We start from the raw sequence: 17,589 nt of genomic DNA on the forward strand, positions 1-17,589 counted from the left end.
ACTTTCATGTACATACATGCAGAAATCTCCTTATCAAATATGCTGCATAACCACTATGAGCTACTGTCAAAGACCTAAACCCCATGTAATCTGTTTTTGCTTTGGTCATCCTATTAGCAAGTATCTGAAAGGCAGCAGCATGTTGCTTGCCCATCCCATACCTCAGACTAGCTCAAGATTTGTATCCTCCTCAGGTAATAAAATTAGTTATCTACTCACAATAATGAATAGAAATCTCTGCACACAGCTCTGAGCTCCCTGTTCATTAGCAAAAGAAGTGTGAGCTTAAAGAAAAACTTCCAAAGACATCTGTAGTGCTGACTGTGAAGGACCTACAGGCATCTAGGGTGCTTTACCCAAGAAGAACTCTCTTTAGACTAGAAAGAAGAAAACTTCAGTGTGTGACTCAGTGAGCATCTTTTACACCTTGCTTTAGAAAAGGAAAGGGTGATGCTTTCTGAAAATAATTCAGTGTAAATTACAAAGGCATTTTTCAAATTTTGTTTCACTGAAAGTCTATAGATTTTAAATGTACGTAAGTGCCTAAACCAATTCTAAAACAGTTCCTAGCCACCAAAGTCACTTAACTTTTTTCTCTTCCAAATCTGCTAGCACCCTTCACTCATCTTTACTTAGAAACTCAAGGTTAGCGTTGCTTGGGTGCAACAGTGGATTTTAATGAGCAGTTCATTTCCCAGGTAAGCCTAGTAGGAACAAAGAGCCCACACAACCTGCTGATCTGTGCAAAGGACTGTGGTGGTTTTACCATGCTGGGCAGCTAAACCCCACAACCGCTCTCTCACTCCCCCTCTTTTAGATGAGGAGGGGGAGAAGAAAAGAAAAGAACAACTCATGGGTTGAGATAAGGATAATTTAATTAAAGGGAAATAATAATAATAATAAATATTATTATGAACTAAACAATTTAACTTAAGGGAAATAAAAAGGGAAAGGGGAAAAGGGAGGGGGAAAGGGAAAATAAAAAGAAGGGAGGAAAACAAACTAATAAAATAAATGAAGGCTATGTGGAAGTGCAGAGGAAAGAAATTACTCTCTACTTCCCACAAATGAGTGATGATTGACCACGTCCTTGAAGCAGGGCCTCAACACACGTAGCCGGTGTTCGGGAGGAGGACCGACATTTTCATGTATAAAGCGAGTAACAAAAGCTTTCAGAATAAGTGTAATTTTCCAAGCTGAGTCTGGATCGGTTATCACGTGGGAAAATATAATTCTTTCTTTATTGTGTCATCATCTCCAAAATATTTACCCATGAAAAATATTCTTTAAAAATAAAACAGCTAGCATTCTGAATGGAAATGCTTTGACTAGCATGAAACCCATGCAAAACTTCTCTGTTGCTGTTTCAGTTACATCAGTTACCATTTCCTTTGTTTCTAGCAACAATTCATGTTCCAAAGTCACAGTCCTCAGAAATACTAAGCAAGGATCCCTACCACACAAGAGGAGCAGAGAGACATTCTCTCAAAGAGTGAGGCTATTATGAAAAGAGACAGAACAGATGCATAGCATCTTGCAGAAGTCTGATTAAAAACAGAAGCAGGAAGGTTAAACCTCTCAGTAAGATCAGATTGTTCAACAAGTCACAACTGGTGTGGAAAGATGAACCTTTGATCCACTATCTCCCCTTCAGAGCTAAAAATAATAGTGAGTCATGCCAGCAGAAATGTTGCTATTTAACTTTACAAATTCAGGTCATTAGGCTTATATGCACAGAATCGTTCTCTTCCTGCTACACACAAAATGTTATTAAGAACACAAGCACAAGTAAGTGGGCACCTACCTGTTCTTGGTTTCAAATCTCTACATGATAGTTCAGGAATAAACAAAAATAACCCAGTCAAGCCCAATAAGAGAGTCAAGACTGAAATTACCGTTACCATTGTTGGGAAGGAAAAGGAAGATATATATAACCCTCCAAGTAGCATATCCCTTAAACCTTCGTTTTCCTTTTTTTTGCCTTTCCCCATTTGCTGCAGACAACCTGTCTTCTTACTTTCTTTTTCTTTTTCTATCTGTTTTTGGTATTAGAGATCAAGTTAAAATAGTTATCAAGTGTTTGTAAAGAATTTTTAAAAAGCTAGCTGATCTAGACAGATAGACCAAATAATATGTAGAAGGCTGAACAGCAGCCAAATTATGAAAGAAGCATATTAAGCATTGTTAAAGTGCCTTGTAACTTTCCAGAAGTATCTCCCAGAAAAGGCAGTTGTCCAACTGTTCATTTTATTTTCAGGTAAGCACTTTTGAAAGTAGGTCAGAGGAGGAGATAACTCTGGACTGACACGACTCGCAAGGAGGAGGACAAGAATGAGTGGTCTTCAGAGTGCCTGAAGAAAGAATTCTTGACCTCCCAGCTTGCTGTGAGCTAGCTTGATAAATGAGAATCCTCCTACTAGTATATACAAAGAGCTGTCTGAAGTTGAAGCCAGCATCCCCTCCCAGCTTGTGGCCTTTTCACATCCCTGTTAGGTCTACTCACTAAGCATTAGGACAGGAAGATTTCATTCACATGCCCAGCAGCATAAAAATTTACCAAATGGGAACATGGACATGGACTCTGAGCATGGTGCCAAAAAAAAACAGCCTTACCAGGAGTACATGAAGGAAGTACCTGAACTTCCTGACTCAGTTGGGAGAACTGCCCATCCAGGTCAGACAGATGCCTCTGAACTCTGTACTCTTTTATTTGAGAACAGTTTCATAAGGCCAAATCTCTTCACCTTATACAACCTCTACAGACCCCTACCTCTTCATTTGTCAAGGTCAGGTTTAGGAGACAAAGTTGAAGATCCAAATTTGCGCTTGTGGGTACTGGAAGTAATGCTGGCTGATCAGAGCCCTCTAGGACTGAAGTACTGCTTCTGAGTGAGAAAGGAAATTCACTGGAGAAATGGAAAAATGACGAATAGGAAAATCCCCACGTCACCCTATTTCCAAAAAAGTTCAGATCGGGGAAACAACAGCAAATGGTATATCCAAGCTAGCAGATAGCAGCATTGTGTTACTATTCACGGTATGCTGCCACTCTCTATGGCTTCTGAAATTCTGCAGCAGCTCCCTGTGCTGCTTTAGTTTTGTAGATTTTATAACAGAATCACTTGACTGCAGAGACAGAAAAAAATCAGCATATGGAAAAGAATGTTTTCTAACAGTATCTATGTAGATACAGTAGCAAATGATGCTTTTTCCTCTGATAAAACAACCAAAGAATTAAACTGAGATTAAGTACGTCAAAAAGTGACCATAAACATCAAGTGTTAAGGTGACTACACAGTTGTAACTGGGGGCTCTTACACTGTTTCCTTGGAAAAAAATAATTTTCAGACTTCAAATCAGACATGTAACTAATTCCTCTGGAACTCTGCATTTTTAAATCACCATTTTAAAGAGGCCAGGAAGGCAAATGTAATGAGTCATTTACCTGAGATATTAATGCACTGCAACAAAATCTTTTTAGCTGACATAATCCCGAGCCTCTTTGAATGAGTGTCACCTTACATTTTTATAATTTAATAACGCTGAAATTCTAAAAGAATGTTTTAAATACAATTTTTTCAGTCTGCTTTCTCAAATGAGGTCCCCATAAACTTGGCCTGGCTGACATAGCAGCTTTCTGAACTGCATAGATATATTTCCTCTATGTACAAGGTCTCACGGAGAGCTTTTGGGAAGAACCAAAAAAAAAATTCACACATGCTGAACCCAGAGTTGGAAAATATGTCTATTAGTAGCATCTAGGAAAGACACCTCACATCACATTAAGGGTACTTCTAAAAGGCATTTTCAGCCTGTTTTTGACAAAATCCCCCCCCCCCCCAGTGAATGTGATTTATCTTATGGATTTCTCTTCAAAATGGAATAGGTTTGAGGAATGAAGAACCCCTTCTTTACTATTACTGTATATGAAATAAAAATGAAATAGAATCTAAATACACTCAACTCTATTCTGTTCTCCATTCAGTATCACCTTCGCACACAAATGGAACCACTAAAGGCAACACTCATCTATTTTCCAGTATGAAAACCAACCTTGTAAGAAGAAGCATAAGAACCTTGAAATGAGTCTCAGTGAGAATAGCATGTTTTAACAATTCATTGCTGTTTTTTTTATTCTTTTGTTTGTTTGTTTGAGTTTCTTACTCATATCCACCATATATGCATGCATCTAGCTAGCTATCTGCATGTAAGATTAATATGGGCACACTTGAGTGCATTAATGCACAAGTGTATACAAAGACAGTTATGTGCCCTCCCTGTATAACCAGATACTCCTGCTGGTCTGTGAGTCCTTTCCTGAAATTTCTTCCACTGCACTTTGTACAGGCAGCATGCAGTAGTGTGCTGCACAGTGACCCAGTTTCAAGGAAATCACAGATATGATGGAGCTGCACTTCAGCTGCTCACATTTTGCCATAATTTGCATATTCTGTTTGGTGAATACTTTCACTGGGATTTTCACGTTGTACTAAGGTAGCCAGGCTTCTTTGAATCAGACTGACTTTGACGAAATGAGTAGTAGAGAGTATCCCTCGTGTGCTGGGTCCTGAGATAAACACAGTGGATAAGGGCAACAGTGGCACAGGCTATCAGCAGTGAATGTCTCTGCTGTATTTGAAAGATGGACTCTTCCATCTGGACAATCATTTCTGAGTGCCATTCTTCAAAAAGATAAGGGGCTGAAGCTTGAAACAACAACCTTATTTTTTGGAATATGAGTCATATAGGTAGAGGAAGAGAGAGAGCTTTAAAGTGTGGATATTATACTGCTACTGGTACCTGAATGCTGCCAGAAGACCAGACTACAGCAGAGTAATTTGTATAGGGGTATAAAAGATGTTAAAAAAAAAAAAAAAAAAAAAAAAAAGGTGTAGTCATTATAAGGTGTGTAAATTAAGGATTTTGTTGTTTCAGATAAATATGCATGCTTAATGCTTCCAGAAAGAGGTAGGACTACAAATGACTGCACCTCTGGGATAGCTATAGCCAGGTGCAGGAAGAGTGCTGTGCTGCCACCACATCATGCATTCCAGCTTCCCCATGTAACTCCAGGTGCTATTAACTGTAGCTACATATAGTGAAAAGATCTTCCATGCATCTTTCCTGGCCTCAGAGAAGAACTTTATGCCTCACAGAAGAAAGCAAAAAAAAGGCGTGCAAAAAAAGGGAGCGTGTACTCGTAAGAGTCAACAATGGGAAGGACTGCCTAGGGTGGTTATCTCTGAAGCTAAGGGGAATATAGAGCAGGAGTCAGTGTTGTGGTCACAGCTGTCTCATGCTCCTTCAAAACAGCTATGGCACCGTACTTTCTGGGGTCCTGGAGGATGCTTGAGAAGAGAGAAGGATGTTTTGCATTTTACAAGACCAAGAAAAAGTCTGTGTATTCTCATTTTTTACCATTATTCATAATAGCATCATTTTGTCTTAATTCCTTCAAGATTACTGCAAAGCTAGTAATCATAATCAAGCTATTTTATAAGTTCAATTTACAGGAGACCAAATTATTTATTATTTATTTACAGTTCTAAGTGGGTCTTTTGAGTTTTCTCTGAGTAAAATAATGTGTAAAAAATATCCCTCAAAATATCAACTATTTGTCTAAGTGGAGATAAACAGTGAAATAATGTGCACATTGGTCTAATGTCCCTGAAGATAACAGGTTTTGCAAATAGGCATTTTTAATATGAGATCCCCAAGTTTTATTTCTGATTCTTTCCACATGTGACTTTGGAAAATCCTTGCAATTTCTTCCAAAATGGCAAGGCAAACCTGTCCTTTTTGAAAGCTGCTGCCAAGATTTCTGATCTAATGTTAAATACAATCTCAGCTGCGACCTTAACTAAACCAGAAAAAATTAACTTAAACCATGAAGAATCACAATCTCTTTCTGTGTTGGCAGCAATATATGAATGTATGTAGGGCATGTGCAGCCATACCTTAGCTGTCAGACTGTTAACTAACATCTAGCTTTTCAGAGACATTTTGCTGGGTAGGAGCAGTCAGGATTCTTCCAGTCCTGAGCCACAGAAGTGGTAGCATCGCTCAGGCTGGCCATGGACACAGCACTAGCACACTTTGACAGGCAGCACACTGGAGGAAGTAGCACTTAGGAATTCCACAAGAGACCAAAATCCCTCGAGTATCCCAGACAGTGAGGATATAAATGTGGGTCCTGTTCTGGGTTGGAGGACGATCTACAACTGCTTCTGAGGTCTTTTCCAGTCCTATATCTGTGACTCTCCTCTCAAGCTTATTGTCCTACCTCCAGAAACACAGAAAGCACATTTTTGTGCCAGAGTTTTTGTTTGTTTGTTCATTTATTTGTTTGTTTTTAACTGTATTGCATTCACAGATGTTAATGACAAAAGTGAGAACAGAATACAACTTTACTGGTTTCTATGTCTGAGCATCTTCTCTTTCCCAGCATGTACGAGAGCTTTTCTCTTGAATCTCTCCAGTCTCCTGACAGGTCAACAACTTTACGTGCTGCCATTGTGCTCTACAAAAAAAAAAAAAAAAAAAAAAGAAAGAAAAAAAAAAAGATCTAAAGGCTTTGTGCTTTCAAAGACTATCTCTTCTCTTTACTGTATTCTCCAACTCTCAGGAATGGGAGTCCAGCAAAATAGCAATTCCCCTGATTAGCTTTTTTTTTTTCTTTACCAGAGTAAAAAAACATTATTTTAGGACACTATCTCATGATCCTGTTGATAAGCCAGCTTCCATATAATCTAACCCTTTGTAACCTAACCTATTTTCTTCTTTAGTCTATTGTAAGCCCTGTCTCCTCTTTTCATTTCCCAAGCAAACCTAAGCTTTTGTAAGATTTTGTTATTTTTTACTAAGTGCAGAACTTGGCTTTGCACAGCTCTGCTGCACCCTTAGCCCTGGTGTGCTTCTCATCTCTATGTTTCACACAGCTTCACCACCTGCAGTAAGCAAATTAAACAGAGCGGAACAAGTCACTATCTCTATTTCATCCTTTTATGTTCTTCACATTACAACTTCTGTTTTCATCAGCAAACAGTTGTTATCTGAACTTATATTTTACAGTGTCCCCATGTATCCACTGATTTCTAAACTGCAATGGGTAGTATAACCCAACAGCACTCATGCCACAGTCTGCACAAAGTTTCATAGCCATGCAGAGCTCTTCTCCTCTAACTACTGAAGTATGGTAGAATTTTTTAAAAAGTGCATGTAACACTGTTCTGATGTTGTGCTTTTGTGTAAACTATTATCATGAACCACATGACTGAGCAAAGCAGAAATATCATTTCTATTAATATGTGCTGTTCATTCTGAGAAAACTTGTGATACGACTTTTCAGTGCTGAAACCTAACTTACAACATTTATTTATTTATTTATTTATTTATTTATTTATTTATTTATTATCATTCAGGAGAATGATAAGAGGAGATTCAGGCTTTCAGCATCTGGAAAAATGCCCTGTGCTATCTCAGACATAAAGGAGTAAGGCAAATAAACTACACTGGAAAAGCTTCCTCTGTGATTTGCTTAAGTAGCAATTTACGTGAAGTCTGCTGCTCATTTCAGTTATAGGAGAGTCACAACCAAAAATTCCTACTATGAAGGCTGTATCATACAAATGTAGATTAGGAATTTCCCCATGTTCTATTTAAAGAACAAAATGCTGGACTAAGATCCAGAGGATCTCTTCTCAGTCTATGGAAAGAACTGTTTCTTACGTGAAATGTCTTTAAGTCACTGAATCTTTCTAACAAGCAGAAGAACAACCTGTTATGGGTGCTATACAATTTGAAAGTTGATATGAGAAGCCAAAAGGATTCATGATTCAAGGGTGACCCAACAAGAGCATTGTACCAGCAGGTGCTCAGTCTGCGCAGATGGCATCAACAACTTCTTCCACTGTCCTGAATACATGGAGAAAGAAATAATTCAGCTTGGACAAATCACACGGGCAACCTTGCCATTGGGAGTGTAAGACTGTCAGAAGGTGCAAGTGTGTACATTGAAAATCACCACTGCACAGCTCCACTGTGAAATCGAGTAGATGTACCACCTGGAAGATGTTTCATTATGTTCTGCTTGTGTGACATCAAAGAAAGTAGCTGAGAGGAAGATGTAAAACCAAGTGAAGAGATATTTGTTTTACAGTTAAACTGCTGAATTTGGTATGATATATGTACCTTCTTCCTCCTTAATATGTAAGCAAAGCTGATTTTTACACTTACTAAACTGAATTGTACACACTACACCACTTTATCCCTTGAACTCATTTTCTGACCAGTTTATGTTAACCTCCAAATGCAGCTCATGGTTTTTCGATTTGTTTTTGTTTTGTTCATAGAAGCACTTGCATATAGCAAATATGAATTTGGACAATGCTTCATTGTCCTTTTCATGCCTAAATCCTCACTGAAATGCACAGCACAAGTGCAAAGTTTACTTCTTTGAACACTGTGTATTTCTTTGTAAAATAATGAATTTCACTCAGAGGTAGATAATATTTGGGGAAAAAATAGAGCATGTGATCCAGGCCATAGGAAAAAAAAATCCATACAAAGCTCTAAAATTAAAAAAAAAAAAAAGAGAGAGAGAGAGAGAGATAACATCTTCCTAATCTTTTTAAGACTATTTAATTAGGAACCCATACAACAAAAAATTACAAATATTACATAACTTTTCACTGTGGTGAACTACTTTAGTTTATATTTTGCTAAAATTCATATTTCTCTCCTGTTACATTTTCTTCAACTGTCTCATAACATTTCCATGAAATAAATTGCTTATCTACTTTACAGATGATATAATGAAGCAAAGAGTAATTAACTCATTCTTCTGAAGTTGTAATCATCCATAATACAGAGATCAAAGATACTCTGGTGTGGTTCTGGAAATGAGAGCAAAATGGTGAAGTGAAGCTGACTTCGGTCTCCTAATCCTACAGTAAATCAGGGACAAACCTTATTGCAAGCTGCTAAGAAACTGGTTTTGAGATTCATCCATCAAATATGCCCACCTCTTCCAAGGTTGCAGGTGGGAGGATGTGCCCCTATAATGGGTGATGAGCTCTCATGCTAAGATGTGGCTGGCTTTGCCCCTTGGATACAAACTGGACACAAAATGGAACTGAAATGTCAACCTGAGTCTGCAAAGAGGGGAACAGAAGTTGCATGGGATTTAGGACTTGAACTGAGATGATGTGGCAGCGTGAGAAATTTGTTCCTTGCAAAATATCCAGCTCCTCCAATAAGTTGGATGTTAAAAACAATGCTGCAAAGTATCTGATGATTTTGCAAAATGTGCAGGCAATTCTAGGCCAAAATGTCTATTTTGTTTGACAGGTGAAGCAGACACATTAAGAAGGAGTGAGTAAAATACACTAACTACAGACTTAATGTATCAGGAAACATTCAGACTTTTCAGAAAACAGTCTTTATAATGTGAAAAATTTATGTAAAGAAGTTACAGGGAATCTTTGGGTGGTTTCTGTTGCTGAAAGCAACTGCAGATAGACAAAAAATTAGCCCTAGTTTGGGTCTGCCTCATTACCACACAGAAAACATATCTTACCCCAAGGAAACAAGCACCCCATCCATAAAAACCTGAGGGATATGGTTTTGGTAGCCACTACATCCAAAGGCAGGCATAACCAAGACTTCAGTGCTATGCAATAAAATCACAAAGCTATAAAAACTCAGCTTTGGTCTAGAAAAAAACATGGGCAGCATATCTCATGGTGATGAGGGTCAGCAAGACTGGGTCTGAATGAAGTATGATGCAGATAGATGTAAGAAAGGTTTGAAGAAGCAGGAGATATTCGGTCTGCAGCAGAAGACCAAACATGAAAGGCAAACACAAAGCTGAGAAGCAGCAGCTACACAGAATGTCTGCTGTGAAAAACTTTTTGAGAATGAGATTAAACAAACATCTGTCCAGAAGGGCAGTATTACGCCTGACCCTGCTTGAGGCAAGCTGATAAGACCAAGTGATAGCCCAAGGCCCCATTCAAGCCTACAGACACGCAGCCCTGAGCCTCTCCATGGAGACATGCATAAGACCAATATTGCAGAAGAACATTTTGTGTCCCACTGACCTAGGAAAAAGAAACAGGAATGTGCCCAGGAGACAATCCAGGGACAATGACAAAATTCCAAGGCCACATAACAAACCACAAAACCAGAAGTTTCCTGAACTTTTTTCTCCTTTTCCTTTTAGATTTTTCCCCCTGACATTTTAATATAATTCCAGGAATCTGATATAAATGTAAAAATATATTCTTGCAACTATTTTCTCAATACCACAGTGAACTCTGCACATGGCTAAAAACTCCAAAATAACGTGTCATCAGCTCCATCCATTCATGTGTTCTGTTTTTCCTGTTACTAGCCTTCCCACCTTGATCCTTCTTATTTTCTTTCTTTTCTTTTTTTCTTTCACTACTGAATAATAGCAAAAAGCAAGATAAACAAAGATGATTAGATGAAAGCTGCAAGCTGAAGTGTGAGAGATTTACTTTATCCTTGGTGTCAGCAGAGTTAAATACATGAGGGAGGAATGAGGAGGTATATTGACATCTGAAAGGTTTGTTCATTTGAGTTCACTTCTATAGCAAATTTTCTGCTAGATCCACTTTTGAGAACGTCAGAATGTAATAAACAGAGTTATTCTCTGTAGGGTTATTGACAAGAAAAAAAAAAAAGGAGTCGTAAGTGGTATTGATTTGGGGTGAAATGGTGGAACGTGACAATCAATAGGGCTTAGTCAGAAAATAGAAGGAGTCACACAAGTCATGATAGGATTATTACAGGAATGAAATTCTGATATCAAATAAAGAAGGGAGGAAGCTATAAATGAAATCCAAAATATAAGCAGTAGATGGATTTACAGAAAAATATTAGCTATTCATTTTCATTTTTAATATGTGAGATGCTTTTTATTTTAGCATCCTGTCAATGCTGTTTTTCTAAAGCTTTTGAAATAAATTTTTTCCACCTCCATAGTATTTTCATTAAATGTCATCAAATCTCTTTTCAAATCTCTGAGAGAAGTACTATTATCCTTATTTAACGGATAATGAGAAGATATAAAGAGAAATTTGGGATTACATTTTCCAAAGTAGTCAGTAATGCTGTGTGCCTCCCATCTAGATACACAAATCCATAAAATGCAGAAACAAAATTTGCAGAGGTCCTGGGAAACCACAACTTTGGTTGATGATAACAGCTGCTTAGTTCTCAAACTCTGGGTCACAGACTGAAGACTCAAAAGCTGAGCCTTCACAGGGAGCTATGTAAGCACAGTAAGCTTCCTCACAGACACAACACAGCATAAAATAGGAGGAATCTTAATGTGCAGTCCTCTGCTATAATTACAAAGCTCATTATTTCACCACTCAAATGATTCAAGATGGAAAAAAAACCATCAACCATATATCAACCACATGAAAGATCTGTACATTTACAGGTATTTATATAGTGCATGACTTCCCAGTACAACCACACTAGAAAATAATAGCAGTAATAACTTAGAAAGAGAAATAAATCTTTTTCACTGGTTATTTTAATCATGCTCAGGTGTTCGGTGTATTACCTTTTCCTAGACTCTGGACAATATTTTTTTTTTTTCTTGAATGAGCCTAAAAAGCCTTATAAATGTAATTTGATAGAGAATTAGCTACACTGCCAAGGTGAAAAGCATCGGTAGTAACGTCAATCAACATCACAGAAGAATGTATTGCAGGCTGTGAAGAAAACTACTACTTTCAAGGGAAACATAAACTGTATTTTAAAGAACCTCTTGCACCGATCAGCTAAATAAATGTTGACAATGAAACAGTAGTATATACATGGCTTTGGGGAGGAGGGGATCCTTGGGCCAGTCTCTCTTTTTTTATGAATGAAGCCTTAAAAAGGAAGCTAGAGAAGGACAGGAGCTCACCTGACTACAATTGGAAGGAATGCACAAGAATGTCATCACCATGCTGAAATGTGAGCTGCCCGGGAAACCAAGGGTAATGCAGTTGCAGAAAATGCCATTGATTTCTAAAGAGGGATTACCAGAGACTGCAACAGTTTAAAAGCTTATTTAGCTGGAATCACATTTGCAGTCATGGGATTTCTATTGGAAAATGTCATTACAGTCTTGAGAAAGAAAATTATGACTTGTCCATCCCCCCTCAGGAGGGGGATGGACAAGATGACCTCTTGAGGTCCTCTTCAGTGGTATTTCAGCAATTCCATGTTCAGTGGCAGAAAACACATGTGGATTGGAGCTGCTTGGGCTCAGGCATTCAAGTTGGAAAATTTTGGCATATGCCTTTGGCATGAGAAGAAGCCCGTGCAATTTTTATATTGATTTCTGCCTGCCATTAGTGATGTGATTCAATCACGAAATGGCTTATTTCCCCGATACAAAAACGTAATGCCATGCCGGAGTAGAAATAGGAAGCTGCTCTCATTATCACAGCTAAGTTCATTTTACAGCAGAGCAGTTTACTTTAAGACTTTTCCAGCAATCCAGATCTAATTATGGAATCAATTTCAAGCAATTTTGTAATTAAATGTACCTGCTCAAAATATCTCAGAGGCTCAACAATTTAAAACGACTGCGTGAAAATGTAATTAAAATGAAAAAGGCCAGAGAAGAACTGGCCCTTCCTCCACGAGGAGAGCGCTGAAGGACATTCCAATCGCTCAGTTTTTAGACCCAAATCGCCTGCTTCATCCCCGGATTTCTGCTTTTCCCCAGCCGCGCGGGGATCTGCCCCGCGAGCGATCGAGGAGATGTCCGAGTGGGACTGGGCTGGGGGAAGGCTGTTTGGTTTTTAATTTAAGAAAAAAAAAAAAAGAAAAAAAAAAAAAAGGAAAAAAGAAAAAGAAAGAAAAAAAACAGAAAGCGCTGTTTCAAAACCGCGCTGTACCCCCCGCCCGCAACCTCTCCCCAGCAGGGACCGGGCTGAGGCTGCGGTCCCCAGCGAGATGCTCTGCGCCCGGGGGCGAGGCTTTTTTTTGGGGGGATAGGGGGGACAGCCCCGCTTCGCTCCCCTCGGAGGGCGCCGGGCGCAGGGGGAGAAAGTTTCCCCGCTCCCCCTCCGCCGGGCCGGGGCTTCGGGGAGGCTTCGCGGGGCAGGGGGTGCGGAGGAGGGGGCCGGGGCCGGGGCCGCCGCCGCTCACTCACCGCCCGCCGCCGGCCCGGGGCCGAGGCTCAGCGCCAGCTGCAGCCACAGCGCCGCGGCCAGCGCCCGCCGCCTCGCCGCCGGGAGGGCACCGCCGCCGCTCGCCTGCTTCCCATGGCACATCTTCTGCCCGCCACGGGCATCCGGGGCGCCGCCGCCTGCAACGAAGAGAGCCGCGCCGGCTTTGCCGCTGCCCGGGGCTGCGCGCCGGCTCTCCGCGGGGCGCCCCCGCCGCCGCCGCCTCCGCCGCCTCCGCTCCCCGCGCGGCGCCTTGCGGCGGCCCCCGCGCCGCCCCCCCCCCCCCTCCCCCCGTCACCCCATCCCTCCCCTCCGGGGGCGCGCACCCGGCCCCCGCCGCCGCTGTACCTGCGGGGCACCTCGGACAGACCCACGGACAGACCCACGGACAGACAGACACACGGACGGACGGTCGCGCGGCGGCACACGCGCGGCTCGCCCTACCTGGGAGGGGGGCGGCGGGGAACCGCAGCGCCCACCTGCCCGGCCCGCCCGGCCGCGGCCGCGGGGAGCCAGCCCTGCTGCGCTGCGGGACCGGCCGCCACGCACACGCATGGCAGGGCTGCGGCGAGGGGGACCCGCCGGGGGGAGCCCCGGGGTCGGGGGTGCGCCAAGTTGGCCGGGGCTGCCGCTTAAAGGGGGTCCGGAGCGGGAGGCTCCGAGGGGGGAGGCTTTAGGAGCGCGTTTCTCCCTCCCCGAGCTTCACCGGGGAGGCAGCAGGCGGGGGGCGAGACAAGGGTGAGCACCGCTGCCGGTGCCGCATCGCTCCCGGTTCGTGGGAGCGAGGGGGTGTAGCACGGAGCGCGCTCCCCCAGTGGCTGCCCGGCCGGGCCTGGCGGCTGAAGCGATTTTTGCCTGTTAGGAAGCTGGATTTTGTCAATCTGGGAAATTCACGGCCGTGAGTCAGTCTCACGGCTTGAGCAGCCGCGGCGCGGCTCCGTTTCCTGGCGCCACCTGCGGCGTGCGGAGCTCCGGGGTATTCCCCCGTCGCCGGCTGCTGGTGGAGCGAGAACAGCTCGGCCGGGTGCTGCAGAGTCGCCCTCGAAGCCGCAGAGGTGACATTTTGGAGCTGGTGAAGGTGTGTGGCAAAGTCTTGGGCAGGTCTGCGAGGGCTGAGCAGGATGGGGCAGTGACCAGCCTGGACGTGTTTGCCTCCAAGTGTGCAAGGTGCACTGTGCTAGCAGGACACGAGGGGCAGGAACCCGGGAACGAGGTTTTGTTACACAGTTGTGAAAAAGCATAGCAAATAGCAAAGCAAGGCCAAACCCAAAGATAGGTGGGCTCCCACCAACAGTTATATATGGACATGGTATATCCTGATGATTTTATGTTAATAGGCTATACTGGTAAAAAATATGCATAGGGCTGGAGCTGCATTTAAGCATTTCAGCTACCTGTAGCAGTCTCCTCCATGATCAAAGTTAAAGTAATTCAAGAGAGATTTTTGCTCAAATCAGTGTGCATCATGTATTGGTTCAAAGAGCACTGCAAGAAGTGTAGTTCTTTATCTCTTTACTCTCCCCTGGAGAGAAGGGGCATCTCATAGGGCAATATAGGTTTTCCATCAAGAAAGGAGATGTTGCAGATTTTCATCTGAGGCTGTTTTATCACTTTGCTGCTCCTTTTGAACAGGAAAATTTGGAAACTCTAGAACCTTTTCATCCAAGTACAATTTCCTGAACCTTCACCTTCCCAGACAGCCCAAAGAGGTTGGTAATAAGTCTCATAAGCTGAGCAAATACAGCACAGGCACAATTACGTGGTGGAGATACTTCTTCTGAGCCAATAAGCTGTTGGCTACTGCAAGTGCTAGGATAGAGGAATAATACAGCAATTTCTATTACCTGTAATAGGGAGGTCTTTATTTTTATGTTACAGATTTGATAGCTTTAATTTTAGAAGTCAAAGTAACAAAAGATAATATTCCTCACAAGTTAGCCTTGCTCTTGTTTTGCACTGATTAAAATGCAAAGCTTTCAATGTGTGTTGGGACTTTACACCCAGATGCATACAGGCCTTGCAAGGAGGAAAAGTCCTTACAGTGGCCTTCCAAAACCTAAAGGGGGCCTACAGAAAACGTGGGGAGGGACTCTTTGTCAGGGAGTGTAGTGATAGGATAAGGGAGGATGGCAGAGGGTAGGTTTAGGTTAGATATAAGGAGGAAATTCTTTATTATAAGGGTGGTGAGTCACTGGAACAGGTTGCCCAGAGAAGATGTGGATACCCCATCCCTGGAAGTGTTCAAAGCCAGGCTGGACAGGGCTTTGAGCAACTTGGTCTAGTGGGACCAGGGTGAGGGGGTTGGAATTAAATGGTCTTTAAGGTCCATTCCAACCCAAATCATTCTATAATTCTATGGTTTTATGAAACCTTTATCTCTTTACTTTTGTCAGTGTATAGACACTATAGACACTGACAGTACAACTACATAAGTACATTTGACAGTTCTAGGACACCAAGTCGCATTTCTCTGTATTGTTAAATTGTTATCACAGCATTAGGTTGGGCTACCTAGCAGTTCCAAGACTGGTTCAGGAGATACTATGGGCCAGAGTCTATTTCCTGGTGGTGGTTTGTGTACAGCTTCTCAGTTTTGGACAGTAAAGAACTTTAATGATATGGGGATCAGCCATCCTGTGCTGGTCGGTCCTATGGCCTAAGCGTGGTTGTGCGCACCTTTGATTTCCTAGCAGAGATGTAATCCAAAAAGTTGCAGTGTGTGTCTTTGGGAGATTAAGTATTTTTTTTTTATTTATCCATACCCATATTCTACCTGCTCATAAAAAAAATCCAGAAAGAGTTGCCCCAGTGATGTGCCTGTTGTGTAGGTGAAGTTTGTTCTTTAGTTGGATTCCAGTAAGGGTGAAGTACATGTAGTGGTGATGGTAGCTGAAGAGAATGACAGAATAGATTTGTGGCAGTGTGAGACAGTGGAGAAGACATCAGGGCAGGTTAGTTGCAGTTGTATGAGTATAGAGGTGGTCAGTCCATGGAGAAAAGTACAGCTTAACTCAGAAGCCTGCAATTAAGTATATTAAAATCTAACATGGCAATGACTAGTACTGAGATTTGGTTGGCAGAACATCACTCCAGGCTGTAAGTTCGTATTGTTGCAATACATCCCCCAGGCATCCTGGTCACAAACCAGCTTCCTTTTTCATTGGCCACAGGAACAATTGTTTCCTAGCCTCCCAGCCCACTTACATCATGTTTTTATGCAAAATTCTACAAGTAAGGAAAATAATTTAAACATCATTTGATTAAGTGCAGTAGTATACTAAAAGGAATTCTATATGCCTTGCAAGGTGCAAAGCTATTAAGGGCTAAGATTTAATAATGACCTTGTCATGTGGTTATGGCAGATAACAACAAAGAACATATAATATTTATTGTATTCCTAACAGGCTCAAGTTTTCAAACATTTTCAAACATATGAATTATTGCTTACTTTACCAGTTTAGTTTAAGTCCTCTCTGTAAATCAGGTAAGACATTCAAGCAATTTTCTTTGTACCTGGAATATGCTATATTTCTGTTTTAAATCAGAACTATTAATAAGCCTAGATTTCAGTAAAATAAGGTGTCTGGGTGAGGCATACATCATTAAACCATGTAAGTGTACACAGCTGCTTTTCAAAAAAAAAAAAAAAAAAAAGTCAATATCAATATCTTTATGTTAATATATGTGAGTGAATGAGTCCCTGAGTATTTTCCACTCTATTTCCAAGTGTGCTTTCATTCCTCTCAGAGCACACCTGGAGACCCACCTCTTCACAGTGACACTGTGTTTGCTTGTCTCTACAAGAGGCTACCCTGCCCCCTTACACCTCTCTGGAAATCTTGATTTCATTGCTTCATTTCACCCCTATCTAAAAAGAAAAGCTTTCTCACCTATGTCATCCTGAAGAAGATGATTATTGTCCCTTCAGTAATTGCAGGGATTGCAGGCAAGCAATTATTCTAAACAGAATGCTTTAAGGTGATTGCTTTTAAGAGAGTCTTGCCTCGTAAGTGTGCTTTCAAGAACAGGTATGCAATTAGGAGAATAATTATTTTGATAAATTCTGAACCACTAACAATTATGGTGGCTTGAGAAAAGCAGCCCTAAATAGTTGAGACCTAATTCTGCAGATGCTCAGTTCTGGCAATTGAGATTTCCCATTCCTAAACATAGTCACTGCTGTTTGAATGTGAGGGCACTCTGATGAAAAAGACATATAATATGAAAGGAGAAATGTTTTTTCTTCACTGAACCATTATCACTGACAACCATAAAGCCACATCTGGGACCAATACACAAACATTAATAATGAGACATCAGTGTAGTATCACCAATTAGTGTTAATTACATTTTATTAGAAAAAAAAATGTTATCATAGGGAGGGTTCAGT

The 17,589-nt window shown here is 41.5% G+C and overlaps 1 protein-coding gene across 3 annotated transcripts in view; it reads right to left on the reverse strand.

The window, feature by feature from the left end:
• SUSD4 (sushi domain containing 4) overlaps positions 1–13,323 on the reverse strand; it is a 73,298-nt gene extending 59,975 nt beyond the window's left edge. For all 3 annotated transcript variants that reach the window (XR_004253140.1, XM_032185666.1, XM_032185665.1), the window contains exon 1: positions 13,184–13,323. Coding sequence is in view for 2 of the 3 variants with exons in the window: in XM_032185666.1 (XP_032041557.1) it covers positions 13,184–13,304 (121 nt within the window). In the remaining variant the exon portion in view is untranslated. The remainder of the gene's footprint in view (positions 1–13,183) is intronic.
• Between the last annotated feature and the right edge of the window lie 4,266 nt (positions 13,324–17,589).

Source organism: Aythya fuligula, chromosome 3 (genome assembly GCF_009819795.1).
Source record: "Aythya fuligula isolate bAytFul2 chromosome 3, bAytFul2.pri, whole genome shotgun sequence".
Classification (NCBI taxonomy): domain Eukaryota; kingdom Metazoa; phylum Chordata; class Aves; order Anseriformes; family Anatidae; genus Aythya; species Aythya fuligula.